The following is a 23354-nucleotide window of genomic DNA, read 5'->3' as shown; positions in this document are numbered from 1 at the left end:
AGATCTACAAGTAGTCAATGTCTCAAAAAAAATCTATAAATTGTCACTTTTATCATTACATTTATATCATGTTTATTAAAATATAGATACTTTAAATTTTTATATTAAATTAATAAAAATTGAAATTAATGACTCGAATAAGAATGAAAAGATTTTTTTATAGTTTAGAGAGATTATAAATTAATATCAGTTCATATTTTATTAATTTATTGACAATATACATAATTTGATATAACGGCTCGAACTTAAAATCTCTAAAAAAAATAAAAATAAAACATCCTCATAAATTCGTTGAAAGATAATTGAATGAGGATAATTTACCCTAAATAATAACTCAGTTGACCCTACCATAGGAGAGCGAGACATATTGAGAATTGATCAGTTGGCATAGTGTGTTGTTTCGATGGATGTGCATGTGAAAATTGAAATCTCCATTATCATGAGATTGTGCCCCAACCCCCTATACTATACACGTGGCCAACTAATCGTGTTGGGTTCAATCTGTTGGCTCTTTTAGGACACTTGACCTAGATATTAAGAAAATGAGCTTACTCACTGACTTCAATTGTAACTTCAGAATTATTCAAAATAATTTTTAAGCCCTATGAATTTTAGAATTGAATAAATTGACTTTGAAAAAAATTAATATTCAACACACACTTTGAAAATGAATAAATAAGAACGATTTATGATGGTGTTGATAATTTTCTATAACACGACACATATTTAACTGTGATTTAATATTTCTTAAATAAATAGAAATTGGAAATTTTATAAATTTTATTATCTTTTTCAATTAAACCAATTCGTTTTAAAAAATCTAAGAAAATTCAATATACATTTTTCAATTAAGTATTTTAAATATATCTTTTTAATATTTTGAGTTAAAATAAAATTTGATTTACATTTAGATTCATAAGTGTTTAAAATTTTATATAAAATTTAATAAAAATATATTCGAGAGTGTAATTTGCTTGAAAGTAAGGGTCTGTTTGTTTAGCTGTAATTGGTTTCCAGAAAAGAATTACTGGAATTGAATACTGGAAAATGAATTACTGTAATTTGAATTCTGGAAAATGAATTACATTTCTGTAAAATGAATTACATTTCTGGAAAATGAATTACATTTCTGGAAACATCTGGAAAACGTTTTATGATATTTGGAAGATGTATTTAAACATTTTTGGGTATATTTTAGTGAAATAAAATTTATAAATTATATAATTATTTATTAAAGTAATAGTACTATATTATATTTAAAAATATTAATTAGTATTTTAATATCTTTACTAAAATATTATTGAAATATATAAATAATATTATTCATTATTAAATATATAAAAAAAATTATATATTATTAAAAAAAAATATAATATATATTATTATAATAATGATTATTTTATATAATATTAAAAATATATATTATTATTATAAATATTAATAATATATTTTAAATATTTTAATAATTAATATTTTGATGAAAATGATATTAAATATTTATTAATATTAATTCATAAAATAAATTATTTTGAGTTTTTGCTTTGAAGTGAAAAGTTCGGAAAATGACTTACGGAAAATGAATCTGTAAGTCATTTTACAGAAAACACAAAGGAAATTCTGTTACTAGGAAAATGAATTACATTCCGGAAAACGAATTACGTGAAACAAACACGGGAAAACATTTTCCGGAAAACGAATTACGTGAAACAAACACGGGAAAACATTTTCCGGAAAACGAATTACGTGAAACAAACACGGGAATTCGGAAAAAACCAATTCCGTAATTCCAATTACGGGAAACAAACAGACCCTAAGATTGAGAATGACTTAAAGAGTGTTTAAATTAAGATATTTAAATCAATCAATCATAACTTTGATGTTTTAGACTAAAGTACTAGCTCTTCAAATATGCCAAACCTAAAATATTTCATTTTATATAGATTAATGAACTTTTTGATATAATGTATGAACTAAAATATTTCTTCTTATAGTAAATAAATTAAAATATAATATAAGGACTTGTCGTGAACTTTTCTAATATTATAGAGTTAAAAGATTAATATGAAAAATCGAACTCAACGATAAAGAAAGATTTTTTTTTTAAAAATATCTTAATTTAAACAGCCGTTTGTAATTACTCATATTATTAAAAAAATAATATAAAAAAACCTACCATTTCATTCAATTTTGTATTGTCAATACAAAACCAAAGACCACCACACGAGGATAGTTGATGCCACACAGTGACATCTTTATGAAGATACAGTACAGATTCAGACAGCAGTACAAGTACTTTGATTTGTTTTCAATGTGCCAATTTTTAGCTTGTAAAAACTGGAACATGATCCACACACAGATTTGAACACCAGAGACTGAATTTGAAGGTAGGTTCCATGTTTATTTTAATCAAATGGATCTTTTTCACTCTGTTTGTCGTCTTTCATGGGGGTTGGTTTTCTGTTTGTATCCCTCAAAACCGTAACAGACATTTCTTTAATAATTTTTTCTGCTGAATGATTGATCATTTCTCATATCTTTCCATGACTCTCAAAAAAGCTATGGAAAGTTAGATTTTTATTTCGTTCTAAGCAAAATATAAACTTCTTTAAATCTTTGGAGGATGAATGATATTTTCCAACATGAACCAGATTGTTCCGAGTTTATTGAAGTTGATCCAACTGGAAGATATGGCAGAGTATGAACTCCTCCTTGTTTTCTTTTTTTTTTTGATTCTTTGGGCTTACCTATTATTCTTCTCCGTCTTTGTTTCAGTACAATGAAATCCTGGGAAAAGGAGCTTCAAACATGGTGTATGAATGAATCATCTTCATAGCAAATCCAGTAACTCCATTTTTTTTCAATTTGTTTTTATACCCATATTTTCTTTAAAATGTTTGGTTGATTGATTGAATCAGTTATAAAGCATTCGATGAATACCAAGGCATTGAAGTTGCTTGGAATCAAGTAAAACTCCATGATTTTCTACAAACTCCTGAAGAACTCGAAAGACTCTACTGTGAGATTCATCTTCTCAAAACACTGAAACACAACAACATTATGAAGCTTTACGCTTCCTGGGTTGATATTGCCAATAGGAACATTAACTTTGTCACTGAAATGTTCACTTCTGGAACTTTAAGACAGTAAGACAAAACGAACTGTTCAAAATCTTTGTTCCTGTCCTAGAATTTTGCTGTTTTTGTTTTGGATTGTTCACCAACTGTTCGATTTTTTTACTTTATGGTGTAGGTATAGGCTAAAGCACAAGAGAGTCAACATTAGAGCATTGAAGCATTGGTGTAGGCAGATCTTGAGAGGACTTGTTTATCTCCATAGTCATGACCTCCGGTGATTCATAGAGATCTGAAGTGTGATAATATTTTGTGAATGGCAATCGTGGAGAAGTTAAGATCGGTGATCTCGGCCTTGCTGCAATCCTCAAGAAATCTCATGCCGCTCACTGTATCGGTATGTTACGGATGATGTTAGGATTGGAATTCCATGTCTGTTGAATATGATCTTCATATAGTTAAATGTTTGGATAATTGTCAGTGATTCCATCGAACTAAACTCAGAATAGATTTCATCATGGTTGGTTTGGAATTCTTTTACTGCAGGAACACCTGAGTTTATGGCTCTGGAGGTGTACGAAGAAGCCTACAATGAACTAGTAGACATATATTCATTTGGAATGTGCATCTTAGAAATGGTTACTTTCGAATATCTATATAGTGAATGCAGTCATCCAGCACAGATCTATAAGAAAGTGATCTCTGTAAGAACTTTCTCCTGATTCCCTTTATTTTATCTCCTGAAAATGCCCCACATTTCTTTGACGATGCTTTGTTCATTTAGGATGGAAAACCGGATGCTTTGTATAAAGTGAAAGATCCAGAAGTCCGACAATTGTCGAGAATGTTTGGCAACCGTATCACTGAGGTTGTCTGCAAAAGAGTTGTTAGATGATCCTTTTCTCCAGATTGATGGTTGTGAATTGGATTTAAGATCACTGGAATATGGGAGAGAACTTGATGAAATGGGTCCTCTCATTCGGCAACCTTATCCGGGACTTCATCATAGTAGTACTTCTTATTGGAAAGGATACTCAAATGGTTATGGTTATGGTTACGGTTACGGTTACGAGACCCCAAATGAATGGGAGTATCATCCTGCTGAATTTGAATCGAGTGGAATCGAGCTTTTCGAACATCAGGAGGATGAACATGCTGTGAATCTTGACATAAGCATCAAGGGGAAGATGAGAGATGATGGTGGTATCTTTTTGAGACTCCGGATTGCAGATAAAGATGGTTATAAACTTTCTTCCCAACATTTTTTCTATGTGGAAATCCAAAATCTGACTCTTATTTGCTCTTTCTGTCGACTTTCAGGTCGTATTCGAAATATATATTTTCCATTCAACATTGAAACTGACACTGCACTGAGTGTTGCTATGGAAATGGTTGCAGAATTGGATATCACCGATCAAGATGTGACTAAAATAGCAGATATGATTGACGGGGAAATTGCCCGCATAGTACTAGATTGGAGGACTGGGTTAGGTATCGAGGAAACATCCCGGTTTTCCAACTTTTGTCACAATTGTGCTTCGAACCGTACATCTACAGGTTCCCTCCTCGATTTCTTGATACATAATGCAGGTGTCAAAGATTTGCAACTTCTTCAGCATTGCAGCGGATGTGCTTTGGTGCATGGCCGGTTTGAAGAGATTTCTTTTCAGGTTGAGGAATCTGGGCATTATGAGACCGATGGTGCACCAAATGAATCAACCCAATCGAACAATTTGCATTACCATGGGATATGGGACCAGCTTGAGAACCGTGAACTTAGTCCAGTTTGCTCAGTTCTGGACCACTCAGACGAAGAGTACAAAGAAAAAGATAAACCCTTCTTGGAAAAGGACGATAAAGAAGTGATAGCTGAAAATCGAGTTGCATCGAATACAAGAAACTCAATCCAGTGTTTGACAGGTTCGCGATCTTTCTCTGAAGTTCATTCATTATATCGTGATCACTCAGACGATTATGAGAACCAAGTCCAACAAACTAAGATGGCTTAAGGCAAAGTACCAGATGGAATTAAGAGAACTTAGAGATCAACAAGTAGGACTCGTATCTTACTCTTCAAATCATGGTACTAGAGACCAGAAAATAACTGATGAGGCTTCGACGTTACCAAGTCATGCTTTTCAACTCTGATTTCTAAGACCATAATAGTAAGAGCTACCCCGATCAAGATACTCAAAGGACCCGGCATTGTGAGTTGATGGAGTCTTCAAGAATTGAAGAACTCAAAACCTGCCAATGACATTCATTTCATATCCGATTTCGAAGACTACAAGAAGGAGAGCAACCGCGGTGCAGATTCTAAAACGGCCTGGCATTGCAAGGCACCAAGTCTCCAAGAATTGGGGACACCATGACTGGCGAGAGTTTGTTGTCTTCTTAGGACAACATCACTCTCGGTTCATGTTGTTAATTTATAACTTGTAAGGTTCTACATTCTTCAAACATGAGAATGTCTTTCTTTTCAATAACTTTTTTTATTCTGATTATAAATCATAATTTACTATTTATTTAATTATTATCAAATTAAAATTTTAATTCATGTATTAATTTAAATACATATTATATATTTAAAGTATTTACTTAATTTTAGTTATATTCCACCAAGTTTGAATCTTGAAATCATCTTTATTAGAAAAGTTCTACTTAAATATTACTAGGTCATACATGATTGCTCTTAAATCGAAAAGAAATGAAGATATATATATATAATACTTTTAAAGGGAAAGTTTGTATGAATTTATTAGATCGGATTACATTTAAAATCGGACAAGACATGCGCCTCATTAAAAAAACATTTATAAACTTAAATAGCCTCATTAAAAAACATTTAAACTTAAATAGAGGGAAAATAGTGCACCATGTCTTATCATAAATTAATATAAGTAGTCGTACACACAACAAAACAGAGAATGGCAAAACACCACCCTCCCATTGCTATCAGCAAACCAAACAAAAGCCTCACCCAAAACCAATAACTCGAACCAAAACTAAGAAACAAATAATAGACAAGAATTCATCTCTCCAAAACAGCATGGAATCGAGCTGCCCAAACAGCTAGGACATCCGAACAGTCCACCTGCAACAAGGAAAATCACAGCGACACACTTGCAGCAGCAGCACGATCCCACTTGGTCGACAGCATCCATGCAACGCTAAAACAGAAACATAAGCGCCGCAAAAACCAGCTTCACTCGGTTCCAAAGAGAGCAGAAATAAATCCAATAAAAGTAGAGGCAACACAAGCAGTCAAACCAACTCGACCAAACAGACCAGAATAGAACCTGACCCCACGGCCACGCAACTCCCGCACACAATAAGATAAAAGCACACCCACCAAAGCCAAACATTCTAGCCATGTGACAACACGCAGAAAACAGAGATTAGTTGCAACATATAAAGATCGATCCATAACCCAGGCTTACACAACGAACTCTCTCAAGCCTCGAGTTCCACGTCCTGGCAGTACCCCCATAGAGCTCAACGCAATGGCCTTATAATAGCAGTGGGGTTGTGAACAAAATCCAGAGTTGAAGGTGTTGCGGAAGACGGCTATCGGATAGAGTAAAATCGTAACTAATAATTTGAGAAAATAAAAATAAAAAAAAATAGACACAAAATTTATGTGGAAAACTCTTAAAAATTTAGGGTAAAAACCACGGGCAACGGTAAAAGAATTTCACTATGAGAAAATAGGAATTACAACCTCTCTCGATCTACCAAGAGAAAACAATGATAATTCTCTCTAGATAAAAAAGGAGAAAACAACTCTCAAGAAACTCTCTAAAATCTCTCTAGTATTGGAAGAAAGCTATAATGCTTTGGGATGATTTTGAAGCTAAATGAGCTAAGGTATTTATAGTTGAAACTTAAGGACTAATCTTATAAATACCCTAAATTACAATGACTAAAATTAATTAACCCATTAGCCAATTTCAACAAAATTAGGTGCCTAATTTTTGACTTTGTCTCAAGAACTCTCTAAAATCTCTCTAGTATTGGAAGAAAGCTATAATGCTTTGGGATGATTTTGAAGCTAAATGAGCTAAGGTATTTATAGTTGAACTTAAGGACTAATCTTATAAATACCCTAAATTACAATGACTAAAATTAATTAACCCATTAGCCAATTTCAACAAAAATTAGGTGCCTAATTTTTGACTTTGACAAAGCACCATTTGGTGCCTAAATTATTTGACTTTTAACAATCTCCCACTTGAAGATTTGATTGGAATAATCATATCTTCACACAATTCTTTCTACCTTGTACCTTCATGTTGCTTACGTTTCTGACAGGCCACAGGAGGATCGACACCAAGTAAATTATCATTGATTGCCTTCGTCATAAAATCTGCTATATTGTCTTTGGTAGGATCTTCTGCATATCTACCGTTTCTTCTTCCACCTTTTCACGAATGAAATGGTACTGAACTCGTATGTGCTTTGTCCTTGAATGAAATGTGGATTCCTTGCTAGATGCAAGGTGCTTTGACTGTCACAAAATAGAGAGACATACTCTTGATTGTGCTCAAGCTCCTCCAATAGCATCTTCAACCAAATTGCTTCTTTACTGGCTTGTGTAGCTGCTACATATTCTGCTCTGTTGTGGACGTAGCCACAACTGACTGCAATTTTGAAACCCATCTTACAGCTCACCAGCATTTTTAACACATATCTTGTAGTAGATTTGCTTTTATCCAAATCCCCTGCATAGTCAAATCTACATAACCATTGATTAGTAAGTTTGATCCTCCGTAACTAATGCAACATTTGAGGTCCATTTGATGTATCTGAGGATCCTCTTACAATATTCCCATGCTCTTTGCCTGGATTCGCCATGTACCGACTAACCACTCCTACTGATTGTGCAATGTCTGGTCTTGTGCATATCATAACGAACATTAAACTTCCCACTACTGATGCATACGGTACTCGAGACATCCATCCTCTCTTCTTCACTGCTGGGACTCATACTGGAGGATAATTTGAAGTTAATAGGAAGAGAGGTAGAAATTGGCTTACAATCTTGCATGTTGATCGTGACAAGATCTTCTTCAAGTAATTCTTTTGTGAAAGCCAAATCTTCCTATTACTTCTGTCTCGTGAATTTGCATCCCTAGAATCTTGTTTGCTGATCCCAAGTCCTCATTTCAAATTCCCTAGCCAGTTGTGCATTCAATTCTTCAATATAATCTTTGTGGGTCCTGTAACCAACATGTCATCCACATACAATAGCAATATAATAAAATCGTTATCACCAGACCTCTTAAAATAAGCACAAGGGTCTGCATTAAGTTGTTGTATCCAAGGCACATAATGAAGGAATCAAATCTCTTATACCAACACTTCGGTGCCTACTTTAGACCGTACAGAGATTTGTTCAACCTGCAAACCAAGTTCTTCTTTTCTTTTTCTTCAAAACCTTCAGGCTGGAGCATGTAAATCTCTTCTTCAAGATTTCCATGAAGAAAAGCTGTTTTAACATCTAGCTACTCTAGATGTAAGTTCAATGTAGCACACATTGCCAAAACTACTCGAACTGTTGTTAGTCGAACCACAGGAGAAATTTCATTGAAATCAATACCTTCTTTTTGAGCATATCCTTTGACCACCAGTCTTGCACGATACCTCTCAACTTGATCGTCACCATTTCGCTTGATTTTGAAGACCCATTTGTTACCAATTGGCTTCCTTCCTTGTGGTAGTGGCACAAGGTCCCATGTATTATTTTTATGAAGGGCTTCGATTTCTTCTTGCTTCGCCATCATCCACAGTGAAGCTGAGCTGTTTATTGCCTCCTGGTATTGATGGCTCACCGTCCTCTGTTAAAAGGCAGTATGCAATATTACCTTCTATAACATAATCTGAGTGCCAATTGGGACGTCTTCTCACACGATCTGATTGACGAGTTGTTGGAGCTTCAGAACTCTCTGGTTCTTGTTCATCATGTGCTGGTTCTGCTTCAGAAACCTCTTTCTTCAAACTCTTTTTCCACATGTATCTGAGTAGTCTCTGACTTTTCAGCGCTATCATCGTCTTCTTTTCTTTGTAGTTTATCTTCTACAAAGATAACATCTCTACTAATGATCACTTTGCAGGCAGTGGGATCCTACAAGCGATACCCCTTTACTCCATCAGCATACCCCAAGAATTTGCATTTCTTGGATTTTATATCCAACTTTGAAATTTCTTAGGAGTTTACATCACGTACACTATACTTCCAAATATATGGAGGTTTGAATAATCAGTTGGTTTTCCAGTCCACATCTCCATTGGTGTCTTCAGCTCTATTGCAGTTGATGGAGCTCAATTCACCAATAACAGGCGGTATTGACTGCTTCTGCCCAGAATGATTTTTCTAGGCTTGCATCCCTCAACATTGCTCTTGTTCTTTCTAACAAAGTTCTTTCATCCGCTCTGCCACTCCATTTTGTTGAGGAGTGTTCGCCACTGTGAACTGTCTTTTGATGCCTTCTTTCTTGCAAAAGTCAAATTCTTCGCTTGTGTATTCTCTTCCATTATCTGTTCTGAAACACTTGATCTTATTTCCAGAATCAAGTTCCACCCGCGCTTTGAAGTTTTTGAAAGTTGAAAACACGTCTGACTTCTTCTTAATAGGGTGCACCTAACATCTCCTAGTAGTCATCATAAATGAGACAAAGTATTTTGCTCCACCTAGGGACGTTACTGGTGCTTTCCATACGTCAGAGTGAACCAATTCTAGAACACTTTTGCCTCTAGAATTTGATGTGTTGAATTTTAACCGGTGTTGCTTACTTGTTATGCAATGCTCACACAAAGTGATACCTTTGTTAAGCCTGGAAGTAGCTTTTGCTCCACAAGGACTTTTATTCCTTGTTCTGACATATGTCCAAGTTTCTGATGCCATAGCATTGCCAAATCTGAACTACATGAGGCAACAGAGCTTCTGCTTCTACCAAAGTCTCTCCCTTCAGCATGTACAAGTTTGCAGCTATTTTTTCGCCTTTCAGTACCACAAGCGCTCCACGGAACACTTTCAGGATTCATTTCCATGTTTCAATCTTGCTTGCATTATTATCCAACAATCCGTAGGATAATAAATTTTTCTTCAGGCCTTTCACGTGCCGCACATCTCGAACAACTTTAATTGTTCTGTCATACATCTTCAATTTGATGGTTCCCACGCCAACGATCTCTAAGGCATGATCATTGCAACTATAAACAGATCCTCCTGAGACAGGTTCATAATGATGGAACCATTCTCTTCTTGAGGTCATGTGATATGTTGCTCCCAAATCAATGAGCCATATATCTACAAATCGTTTTCTTCCTTCCACGGTGGTTGACGCTTCACAGTATAGAGCATCTCCATCATCTGAGTGTTTGCGGTATTGCCTTGTCGATTGGAGTTTTTATTTAGACTCCAACAATCCTTCTTCAAATGACCCTTCTTTCCACAGTTGTAACACTTTAAATTCTTCTTGCTCCTCGACTTCGATCTACCATGTTTGTGGCTACTGCTTTGGCCACGTTCTGTTGATCCCTTTTATCGTTGTCATCGTTGTCAACGCTTCTGCTTGTTGCAGATTTACTTGTCTGTCTTCCTTATTCTTGCGCCGATTTTCTTCTTGTAGAACAACAGCTGCAACATCATCAAAGACTAGACTAGTGACATTATTGTTTGTCAAGTTGATGATGAGTTGATCATACGAATCCGGTAGACTTTGAAGTAGAAGTTCAGCACGTTCTTGTTCTCCTATTTTACAACTTAAGGATGTAAGCTGAGAAAATAAAGTATTCAGTGTATTTAAGTGCTCCGTCACTGAAGTAGATTCTGGCATACGGAGAGTGTACAATTTTCTCTTAAGGAAAATTTTATTGTGCAGCGATGTGGCTTCGTACAATTTGGTGAGATGGTCTCATATCTCCTTAGTTGTCTTCTTCTCCTCGATGCTTGACAATACTTCATCTGCTAATGCTAGATGAAAGTTTGCCATAGCATTCCCGTCTATTTCGATCCATTTGTTGTAATCTGTGAAATCCACTGGCCTTTCACTAATAGTTGCTAGACAACCGTCTTTCCTCGGGATAACCTTCATCTTCAATTTCCACAATGAGAATTTCCCCATTGAATTTTTCAATATCAAATTTCGTTGCCATAGCTTCATTATTGATAGCTCCCACTATTTCACTATCGTGAATAGTTCTTTAGAACCTCAAAGAATGGGTAATACCTTCTTATTTTCTTATGTTGGAGGATCCACCTTTTGGTGGCAACCACAAAGACAATAAGCAGATATTACACACTCAAATCTGGCTCGGATACCAATTGTTGCGGAAGACGGCTATCGGATAGAGCAAAATCGTAACTGATAATTTGAGAAAAAAAATGAAGATAAAAGAGACACAATTTACGTGGAAAACCCCTAAAAATTTAGGGTAAAAACCACGGGCAATGGTAGAAGAATTTCACTATGAGAAAATAGGAATTACAACCTCTCTCGATCTACCAAGGAGAAAACAAGATATTCTCTCTAGATAAAAAAGAAAACAACTCTCAAGAAACTCTCTAAAATCTCTCTAGTATTGGAAGAAAGCTAGAATGCTTTGGGATGATTTTGAAGCTAAATGAGCTAGGGTATTTATAGTTGAAACTTAAGGACTAATCTTATAAATACCCTAAATTACAATAACTAAAATTAATTATCCCATTACCCAATTTCAACAAAAATTAGGTGCCTAATTTTTTACTTTGACAAAGCACCATTTGGTGCCTAATTTGGTGCCTAAATTATTTGACTTTTAACAGAAGGGGCCGAAAGTGGCCATTTGCACTTATACCAGTGGCCAACCCTCATAAGAATCGATTCAACTATTTGGTCACCACTTCAATGCTTTCCATTAAAAACTATATCATTTCTACTCACCCAAAAAGTCCAAATTGTGCCCAAAAATTCCAAATTGTGCCAAAAAATAATAACTTCCAAAGAGGCTGGATCGATTTCCTTCTTACCAGTGAATCCCAAAAAATCAACCACTCACTAACATTACCTGGCATTACCAAATAGATATTCTAAAGCCGACGATATTTCAACCAAATATTCCAAATAACCGAACAGTGGCAAAACAGATAGTTGACTAATTCCATCTCACTAAGACGGAACACGCACAGAGTCGAGGGTAAATTTGAAACACCTCGCTTTGAGAGTTCTATGAACACGGGCACTCTCTGTCGGACAGCTTTCCAAACAAAATTTTCAACTTTGGGGTGGGGGCAATATTGGCCCAAACTAATTTCCATAGTTTGTCCTGAGAATTTTCTATACCAGACATTGAAAACAACAACTCTTCGAAGAAAATTACCTGCTGCAGCTCCCAACCAGTATAGTCTGTATACCTTACCACAACCCAACACTGCTCGGTCCAAAGCGGCCAAAAAAGCCTCCCACTGATCAACCTCCCAATCAAACAGCGATCTCGCAACTCAATGTTCCAGACCCACACCTCATTTATTTTTGAGCCAAACTCGGCTACCTTTCCGGACTTTCGGATGGCAATGTAGTAAATGCGGGGAAAAGCATTTTTCTCAAAATATCACCTATACCCTATAATTTTCCCTGTTAGTCATCATCCAGACTATTTTTTGATATAATACCTTTTGCAGTAAGGCACGTCCCTTGCAGCGCGCTTTATGATAATCTGGCGCCACATGTGTAATGCGGCGCGCCTTACGCTGACATGAACACACGTCTAAAGCACGGCCCTAGGGCCCGACTTACGCTACGTAGGGTTATAGCACGGGTCAAGGGCCGTGCTTTTCAATTATTACATGTTCAATTATCATACATGCATAATGCAAGGTGCGGTACAAGGACCGCGCCTTGCATTATTTACACAGACCTCTAGGCTTTAAAGCATCATCTCTCGGCTATAAATAACCCTCTCCCCGTAAACTCTTTCACAATTCCCTCTCAACCGAGAAATTAATACAACAATCCTTTCAACCAGTAAATAACATCCGGCAATCCTCTTATATTTAATTCAGAAGTTCGTTCGATCTTTCGTTATAAGGTAACTTTGTTATAATTTTTTTATTATACTTATTATTTATTATGATTATTTGAAAAAAATATTATAGTAATTGTTTTCAATTTATTTCTGTGCCAGTTCAAGGGGAAAGCGGAGCATACGTCGAAATATTTTTACGGTGCATGTAATAATATGAAATTATTTATTTAAATTATTTATGTTTATGTGTAAAAAATTTATTGTTTATATTTCGTTCATATATTTATTTAATCAGGTTTGTTTCAGTTGTTTTTTTGCAAATATAATATGTCGCACTTTTAAACTCTAAGAATGGCGCGACTTTCAGCTTGTTTATTATGATGGAAAAATTCGAGAAGATGAAATCGACATTGTTTTCGTATCAAATGAGCTTGTTAAAATATCATTCAAGGGAAACATAACTCTTGAGGAGCTGATAATGAAGATTTCGAGGAAGATTCATGTTGGAAGTAGTAAAATGTGGTCGTTGCAGTACAGATTTCCAACATCATTGTTGCCATTAACTTATACAGCGTTCGAACTATCGAACAATGATGATGTTGAAATGATGGTTGATTCTCAAAGTAATTATTCAGACGGCGATATTGAGATGTATGCAAAGTTTGTTCAAGTGTGTGTTGTTCAGGGCCAGTCATTAAGCTCCCACTATGGGCTGGCTGAACAAGTTGATCAAGTTGACCGCCCCTACAGTAATGTGCAATAATTTTAACGTCATAATGGGAAATCCACATCATGGTGCAGTCACATCAACTTCAATGGGGAGACATCCCCGCAACTCCTTACGATATACCGAGGTGAGTCCGCAAACAATCCGTATGGCAACATCGTGTCCAGTTCAAGGGGAAGACATTCATCTGTAAATTTCTTTGACCTTAATATGGAGATGACATCGACGCAACAATCTGCGTAGTTTCCATTTGACACGATGGCTTCAAGCTCCAGGGGGAGGCATTCGGACTATTAATTCACCCAGAATCACCATAATTCAACTCCGATGATGATGATAATGTAGATGAAGTTCCATTAATATGACACAAACTGACCCTCCAGCACACAGTATGAAGCTGATTATGATGCAATGTACATGCCAGAATTTGCGGATATGCCTCATCTCGGTAACTATGGATATTAATCATCAATAAAAATGGTAAGTTATCTTTAGGCATGAGTTTCAAGCAAAGAAGAAGCATGATGGCTATAAAAAATTATAATATTCGAATTCTGTTCAATCGAGAGTAGACCGCTCCACGACAGAAAAATATGTATGCTACTATGTCGGACGCGAAAACTAATGCAATTGGATGGTTCGCGTATCAAGAGAAGAGGAAAAACACAGATGGGAACTAACGTATACAACGGTCCTCACACATGTTGTGCTGGAGGCCAAGATCATCCCAACTTGGACTCTGAAGTGATATGCCAAGCCATCATACACATGGTAAAAGCAAGCTCTCATACAGCTGTTGCTGTGTTGATTTCAGCTATATAATCGCAGTATGAGTACATTGTCTCCTATAAAAAGCTTGGTTGGCAAAATAAAATGCCATTGTCAAACTTCATGGCGAATGGGATCCATCTTACAACGAACTTCCAGACTGGTTTAGGATGGTACGGAGGTTGAATCCTGGGACAATTATGGTTGTGGACTTCAAAACCTCCTATGTATACCATAATGATCGAGTTCTTCGCGATCGATGCCAATTCTACCGGGTTTTTTTTGGATTTCGAAACCTCCTATGCATATCATAATGTCTATCACCCTAGATTAGTTGTAGATTTACAAAAAAAATTGATGCATCAAGGAATATCTGTAACAAGCTTCTCTAGAAGACATGAAATGTTTCGTGTCACAGAGTTATCGCGACCTCTTCAAGGGATTGAAGCTGTGTCGTTAAGAGTAAATCTACGGGACAGAACGTGCGACTGCGGATTTTTTCAAGCTCTGAAGTATTCATGCTCTCATGTGATATCAGCTTGCTCGCATACACGTCGAGACTATAACTATTTTGTAGATCCCGTATACCTACTATCTGAAGTTTTTAAGGTATAAATTTGAGTTCTCCTTATAGGTAATGACAAAGGCCCTGATGAGGTTCAGGATTGGTTCCGATTGTACCAAATCAAACTTTATTGAGGGAGCGTGTCGTCCAAAATCCAATCGATTTCATTGTGATATGGATATTCGAGAAAGATCTAGACAAGACAGAAGATGTGGACATTGTAGAAACCTAAGACACACTAGAAAAATATGTCCACTTTTGTTGTCATCAAGTAACAAATTGATTAGGAACTGATGTAGTTGTTTTCAAATAAGAATTCTTGTACTTTAATTTGCATTTACTTCAAGTAATGTCATTCGATCTTACAATAAGTGACAAACTGAAGAAAGTTATCGAACACAATTATTAAATTTATCAAAAACAATAACAATTTGGTATTTGAATACAATTTTAAATACACAAACTTACAATAAGTATTAAATGGTAAATGATAAACAAATTACAATACTGATATTAAATTGTAATAAACAAAATTAACCAAAATACATTAACAAAAAGTCCAACAAATTTAACAAAAAATTAAAATATAAAAACAAAATCTATCGATGTCTGCGACGCGAATATGTTCCGCAGGGCGTGGCTGTCGTCTCGAGGAGAATTTCTTCGTATCAGTGGTTGTGACTCCTCGCTGTCATCATCATCACCATCATCGTCGTCGTCGTCGTGAACAGCTACATTAGGTTGATAAGGAGCTGATGACGATGAAGCACCTCCATAGAATAAGGACCCTGGAGGTGTATGACTAACTATCCCACTGGCCTGCGAAAACTCATAAAACCCAGACATCGCTGAGTGTGAAAACTGTACATGAGGTGTCTGTGCTGCGGTCATGGGTGATGAGGTTGAACCCGCCAAAATGTGATATGAACCCTAAGTCGGATCTGCAAACATAGACTCATAATATCCTATAGGAGAGGTCATAAAACTCTATGACGGCGACGGGGGATCATAAAACTAGGTGACGGTGGCGGTGGCAGCATCGGGTAAGTGAACGACGGTGGCGGCATCACATATAACTGCGGTATGTAATTCGTTGTAGACGGTGGCTGTTGTGAAGGTCCTGCTGGTGCAGCTGAGGATGAACCGAAAGTACCTGCTCTCCGTCCACGAGTTGGGATACGATGATGCTGTGTCGGTGAACGTCTCTGTCGACGTCGTTGAAAGGTCCGCACTCGTGCATCCTTAGAAGTAAAACGATTTCCCGTTACTGTTGAACCACTCATAATAACCGTCAGCAACCATTAAGAGGTCAGTAAAAATGGGCTCTCTAAGGGGAAGGTACCGATTTCGATCCTCCCACAGCACGACCCACTCATGATGCCTCACCAGCCAATCTGTATCGGTCTTTCCGCGTCTATCTATGCTATGCAACTCGTCCATATTGCGATATGCTTCCGGAATTGGTTGAAAACAACCAAATTGCCGGAGCACGCGATCAGTAGAGTGCCACTTGACGATCGCATAACAGATCAAATGGATCATCGCCATACAAACATCTAATGGGCCCCTCAACTTAGGTGGGATCACCATCCTCACATCATCATTAGAATATGACGCCCATTCAAACTAAAACAAATATATATAATTTTTATCAAAATAATAATCTAATTATACAACTATAATCTAAAATCAATTTTTAAACATTAAAATGCATACATGTGTGCCAACCTTCTGATCGATTATTTCTAAATCATCAGGTAGCTCCTAATGATTTTTCCTATCAGTAGACCGCTTATTCAAGGATAACAAAATTTATTATACATTGTATAAATGATTAATATACGAAATCAGTTTTATAATTACCTCAATAGTAGCAGAAATACAAATGGGTTCTTGACAACGGGACATAAAAAGGGCAATCGATACCATGCCCAAGACTGCAGCAGCAGGAGACATCCGCCGATAACATTTTTCTTGTAGTCAGTGGCTCGACACATCTCCCTATACAAGAAAGCCAAAACTGCCGAGCCCCAACTGAGTGATCCGACTAGATGAAAGTCGCCAAGATATCGCAACCACATACATGAACTTGGTTGTGCGATTTGTCTGATATCAACCCTCCTATCAGCTGCAGTATGCATGCCCGTGCATACATTTTAACTTCATCATCAGAGGTGTCCTCGCTTAACTCCTGAAAATCGGCATCTAACCAATTTAACAGTATCCGACCACCGTTAAAACTTTCCGGGACACTTCCTAGATAGTCCCGGTACAAAGCAGTCTATGAACCGTGCGCCATCCCCGATATCACATCTCCATCCACCGGAAGCCCTAGGTGCATAGAAACATCCTCAAGTGTAATTGTGCACTCTCTGCACAGAAGATGAATGTATGGGTCTCCGGCCTCGACGCTCCACTAAGGTAGAAAAAGGTTTGGTTCTATCTCACAGTGACCCTCATATCTACATATGTGATCGAATCCAGCCTCTACTAAATACGGCAAGACACGGCTAGGTATCACTAACTTAAGGTTCCTAATAAAGGATCTAATACACGGTCCCTCTCCTAAAATTAAATAATTACAAAAATTAATTTTTAAACTAATAATCATGCATTAAAATAAATTATTACTAATAATTTAAATTATATTAAAACGTTAAATGTTACCGTATCAGCAAAAGTAGCGATATGATTTTCATCCAAGCGAAGTAACATCCTTCCATTTTATATCTGCAAAAAAATTAATTAAATAAATATTAAAACTTTAAATACTTAAATAAATTAAAAATAAAATATTAATATAATAATATACTTAAACAGTTAAATAGAATATAAGAGTATTTGAAAGAAGTTGAGAGGATTTGGTGTGATGAAAGTGATTGAGAATGGGGGTATTTATAGGGGTGGGTGTGAACGACTGGGGTAGGTGGGTAATTAAACCTAAGGCGCTGCAGGGGGCGCACCTTTCTGACGTGTGTCAGCTTTAAAGGTAAAGCGTGGCTCCTGCCCCGCGCCTTACCCCATGTGGCGCCATATCAGCGTAAAGCGCGCTGCAGGGGGCGCGTCTTACTGCAAAGGGTGTTAGATCGGGAAAAATAGTCTGAAGGGTGTCTAACATAGAAAATTGTATGGTATAGGTGAATTTCAGGAAAAACGCCCAGCTTCAAAGATAGTGTTTTTAATATAATTATAAGTATTTGATTTATTATCAATTATTTCTGATAAGATAATTGAAAGGCGAACATGAGGGTGACTCTATCAATTTAATTTATTACGGGTACAAAAATCGAAATTTGACTCCCGACATTATAAAGGAATAGCGTTTTAACTCTCATCCCCTGTGCCAATTGTTAGTTTTATGAATAAATTTTATGATTAGATTCGTGTTTGTTATTAATAAATTATTTTTATTATAAAAAATTAACATTTATATTTTATTTGATGAGTGTAGTTTTAAGAATTATATAGTATTCCTAATAAGGTGTTCAATAAACTGAATTGAATTCAGTTAGGTTTTTTGAATTCGATAAGACATTTTCTGATTTTTATTTCAAAGCATATAAATAGTCTATCGCCGATGACAAAATCTCAGGTAAATATATTTTCCGTTCATCTTCCCTGTGTCTGTAGGTTTGTTTTTCTTTCCTTTCCTTTTAGAAAACTATAAAAGCCATCAATGATCTGAATGCAATGGAATCAGCTTTGAATAGAGATTTGAAACCCAGCTTCGAAATTAAACTCGACGTTGAAACTTTTTCAAGCTGTTCTAATTGGAACCCAAAAACAATGTCATGCACCTCAATTTCTTCTTTTACGACTCCTCTCTCTGTCAAATCATAAGCGCGGACTCATCCAATGTTCTCTTGGTGGTACATTTTTTATATTTAATTCCAACTTTTAGTGTTCCACGTTAAGATTTTATTTTGTGCACTGTCGTTTGGTGTGTTTTTTTTGTTTACTAAGACCAAGTCAAATTTGTGGAAGATTAGAAAATTAGAAGTTCATGAGAACCTCTATGTTTAAGCTGGATTGCGTTATTAATGTGTTTTAGTTACGGGTTCGTGGGACTAATTGAGATGCAACTATTTTTCAATGCACCCAAATTTGAGCTCACTTGAGTGCAGCAGTTAAACCCATTCAAAATCTAAGGAAATCTTCATTGAAAAACCAGGTATGTTTTCATAGATGTGAACCTTTTCTTCTTCGTTTATGAACCGATGCATTGTTTATTGAACTGGAACTTCTATCTGTTTGGTTTGATTTCTTCTGGTTTTTAAATGAACACAAATGATTAAGAGAAATATAGCACTTCAACTGGAAACACTGACCTTGTAATGATTTGTCGACATAAATCGCATCCCTTTGAGCTGTGACAAGTTAAGCTAAGAGCTTAACATAAATAATGCAGGGGCTACCTAAGTTTAAACATTAGTTACTTAATATTTTGATGGGAAAAACACTACTGATATGAACATAAATATGGGTACCGAGATCAGAGAGATTCTTAAGAGTATATATAACACCACATTCATCAATTAAATAGGAATATAAAATATACAACTAAAGCTTTTTCATTGGCTGCTGCTGCTGCTGATAGTCATTACTAAGGCAATTTGTTTCTTCAAGAGGCGTTAGATATGCGTGAGACCGTCTTGCAAGAAACCATATGACAACCTATATACATAATTAAGAAAACCGAGTTAGAGAAACAATGGTTAAGGTAGCTAGAGAAGAAACATCACCTCCATAGGCCGAGGACTGAACAGTTGCTCTTTCTTCTGGATCCATGCTCTGCTCAGCAAACCTTATAATTGAACTGCATCTAATGAAAAAGACCATCGAAAAGCACTATTTCATATATCAACTGGCAATAAGTGAGTACAATTGAGATAAAATCAACACACTTCTATAAGAAGCCAAGTTCTACCCCGAGAGAACACTGTAGGGTTCTTTTCTTCTTCTACAAAATGAGTTTGTACGGCAGTTAGTACCTAAGTCAAAACAGAACTAGAATCATACTCCAGGTAAGACAAATGCTTGTTTAAAATAATAAGCTTAGAAATTTAAAATAAACATCACATTAAATACTTCCAGAAACAACTTAAACTACTTGGGGGAAAAGATAGGAGCCTTTCCGCAAGAAGGAAATGAAACATGAAATCGAAGACCGAGGGATCTACCCAGCACTCAATTAGCTATACCTATATTAACTTTAATGTCCCACATCATAAAAGAGAAGTCACTGATCACTGGTTACAGTAATATACAAGGAAGACTAACACGTGGCAAATAAATCGAATCAAATTGTTTGATTGTTGCCTTCATTCACACCAAATAAGAGGTTGAATGTTTATGATCATTGGATCAAAAAAGTTATTATAAGCTCTGGAAATAGCAACAAAGCTAATATAATACACAGAAAATCCTCATTAATTACCACTACTCAGAAGTCGGAGTGAGGGGGGGAATATCCAATTTTTTATTCCTTTTCACACTTTGCCCACACTTTCCCCTGTCTCACCCATCCATTAGAGCGGAATCAGAACCGCATCAGCTTCCACTCTCATCATTTATTCATATGCCATATAATTATACACAGAAAAATATAATACATTTTGTATGAAATAATTTTATAAATATAACATAACAAAATAATGTCCTCAATTGAAGTGCATTTTATAAATATAACATTAGCTATTAGCCAGATCACTTACACCCATGTGTCAGACATTGTGTTTTTTTTTTGGTACTGAATACAAGCTGAGAAACAACTAGGGCCAATTAGTATTAAAACAGCGTAAGAATGCTGCCCACGCCAAAGCTCTAGACTTATTCAAGGTCACGAATTGCAATTGACAGTGATAAATCTTCACCTCTTGAAGCGGTGCTCCAGTGTCTTGCATGGCTAGAGCAAGTTTCCACCCTACCACTTCCCTTCCTTGAATGACATTTTGCCATTTTTACCAGGGTTTATCCAGTGTAGTGATTGACATTCTTACACGGTTTGGCAAATACAAACCGTAAACCTAGTATACGAGCTTGTACCCTTGAAGTGGCTTGATTTCCTTGCTGATGAGGATTATGTTAGCCTTTTTATTGCTTGCCAAAAACACTAGACCAAATAAATCCCTGCTTGAACTCCTCTGCACTGCTCCATACAGATACCAATCAATAACAGGAAGTCGTTCAGCCCTAAGTTTTATTCTTCAGTCTCTCCTTTCAATACTTGTAAGCTTACCTACGCATATCAAGGCTCGGTCATATTCATGTATCCATCTCAGATATGCATTGAACACAAGCACATAAAGAAGAATTAAGGAGTCAGAGCAATATCGGAGAGAAACTTTCTTATTTAGTTCATTGTGTTTCCAAATTTACCCATAATAAAAAAGAAATAAGGTTTAAGTGAGCATGAATCCTAATTATTTTATGTTTTTTCTCTATATATTGAAGGACTAAATGAAGCCTAGATGGAAAGGTAAAGGCTCAGAAGCCAAAGCTAGTTCTGATCCCATGTCTAAAATTGTCTCACAACTCCATTCCTCTTTGATCCAAACCGAGACTTGTGGTTTGCTCTCGAGCTGCAGTGTACTCGTTGAAGTAGATGCTGAATTAGCTGATCTTCTCAACCGTGCATGTTTTGGTCGACCAAGAATTACATCAGAAAAGGACAAACAATGGTTTCAACTGGATATGGAGGAAACCTTTTATTTGTGCTTTTCACTAAAATGCCTCAAAGTCATGGGTGAAGATGGATCCACAAAAAGTAATGAAGAGTTGTGGGAGTACTTCAAATCAAAAAAGCCTGTGTTTCCTATTCATTACAAGGCTTATTCTCATCTTCGGCATAAAAATTGGATTGTAAAACTAGGATTGCAGTATGGTGTGGACTTTGTTGCCTACCGTCACCACCCGGCTCTTGTCCATTCCGAGTATGCAGTGCTGGCACTACCAGAAGGAGATAATGATCTAAATGGTCGATTGAGAGTGTGGTCAGATGTTCATTGTACAGTTCGCCTTTGTGGAAGTGTTGCAAAAACATTATTGATCGTTATCGTGAATAGCAATGGACTAGGTGCGAACTCTCCTTCATGTTTAGAGCACTACACTGTCGAAGAACGGACGATAACGAGATGGAACCCAGAACAGAGCCGAGAAGATCAGGGAGGGCTTCAGAACCAAATAAAGGAAGGTATAATTTAGAATATTGTTTTCTGCCTTGCTCTAGGAAAAGTTTTTCTGTTACTTGTATGTTCTTGCCAACATATCTTATTCTATGCAAAAAAGATTATGAACTGGACAGTCATCATGTGACTGGTTTCCAGTTTTTGAAATGAGAATCAAGACCACTTGTTTTACGTGGTACTTAAAGTTTGATGATTATGTAGTTTCTTGAAATAGATTATACATGGCATATCAAGAAAAAAAATTATGTATTTATTTTTACATTTTTTAAAAGCTTTAAGGATCTTGAAATTTAATTTCTTGAATCGATTGTTTAATCAAAATCTAAGTGAAGATTGGAACTAAATTGTTGATAGCATTAGATGAACTGCCTGACTGCTTCTTTCTCAACATGTGTAACTCAAGCATCACATGGTTTTTTTAACGATTTTGTAAAAGAATCAAAAGGGACTAGATTCATTCACGTCGGATTTTAGATAAAACTTCTATAAATTTGGGCTGAATTCGTATTTAATAAGTTTAATTTAAAATTATATAATTTTAATAGTGTAGTGTCGTTCTCATTAAGTGGGTAGGTCATTAGGTGTTTAATAAATTGTCTGAGAAAGAGAGGTGACATGCAAGGCAAGCAAGCCCAATAACTCTGCCGATACAACCGCAACTTATTAGTCTTAGGTGGTGTTTGTTTTTGAAGAGGTAAAAGGTCTACAGTCTGCGGACCACATCTGTAGACATCTGTAGCAGAAGAGGTGGATCAAAAGTCTGCAGTCTGCAAGAAGAAGACTGTTTATTTTTTAACTTATGCAGACTGCTAAAATAAACTGAAATATAAAATAAATTGATTTTTTAAACTTAAAAGAGTTTTGCAATACTGAAATTTAAATAATTTTAGTTTTATAATACTGAAATTTAAATAATCCATACAACTACAATAATAAATTTTTTTTAAAATAAATCAAACCATATTTTAAAATAAATCAATCTATATTTTAAAATAAATCAATCTATATTTTAAAATAACTTTTTCCATATT

General features: G+C 35.9%; 1 protein-coding gene and 1 pseudogene across 1 annotated transcript; both read left to right on the top strand.

Annotated features, from left to right (window-relative positions):
• Positions 1-2567: 2567 nt before the first annotated feature.
• Positions 2568-5266, top strand: LOC120162656 (annotated as a pseudogene).
• Positions 5267-21113: 15847 nt separating this feature from the next.
• LOC120162664 (tRNA-splicing endonuclease subunit Sen2-1-like) lies at positions 21114-22551 on the top strand. Its single transcript, XM_039172771.1, has 3 exons — positions 21114-21150; positions 21353-21364; positions 21590-22551. Exon 3 carries the CDS (start codon positions 21596-21598, stop codon positions 22337-22339), a length of 744 nt encoding a protein of 247 aa, XP_039028702.1. The 5' UTR covers positions 21114-21150; positions 21353-21364; positions 21590-21595; the 3' UTR covers positions 22340-22551.
• Positions 22552-23354: the final 803 nt, after the last annotated feature.

This window comes from Hibiscus syriacus, unplaced genomic scaffold (genome assembly GCF_006381635.1).
Source record: "Hibiscus syriacus cultivar Baekdansim isolate YM2019G1 unplaced genomic scaffold, ASM638163v2 tig00111403_pilon, whole genome shotgun sequence".
Lineage (NCBI taxonomy): Eukaryota > Viridiplantae > Streptophyta > Magnoliopsida > Malvales > Malvaceae > Hibiscus > Hibiscus syriacus.
The sequence above is the reverse complement of the archived record's forward strand: the minus strand, read 5'-3'. Positions and strand labels throughout refer to the sequence as shown.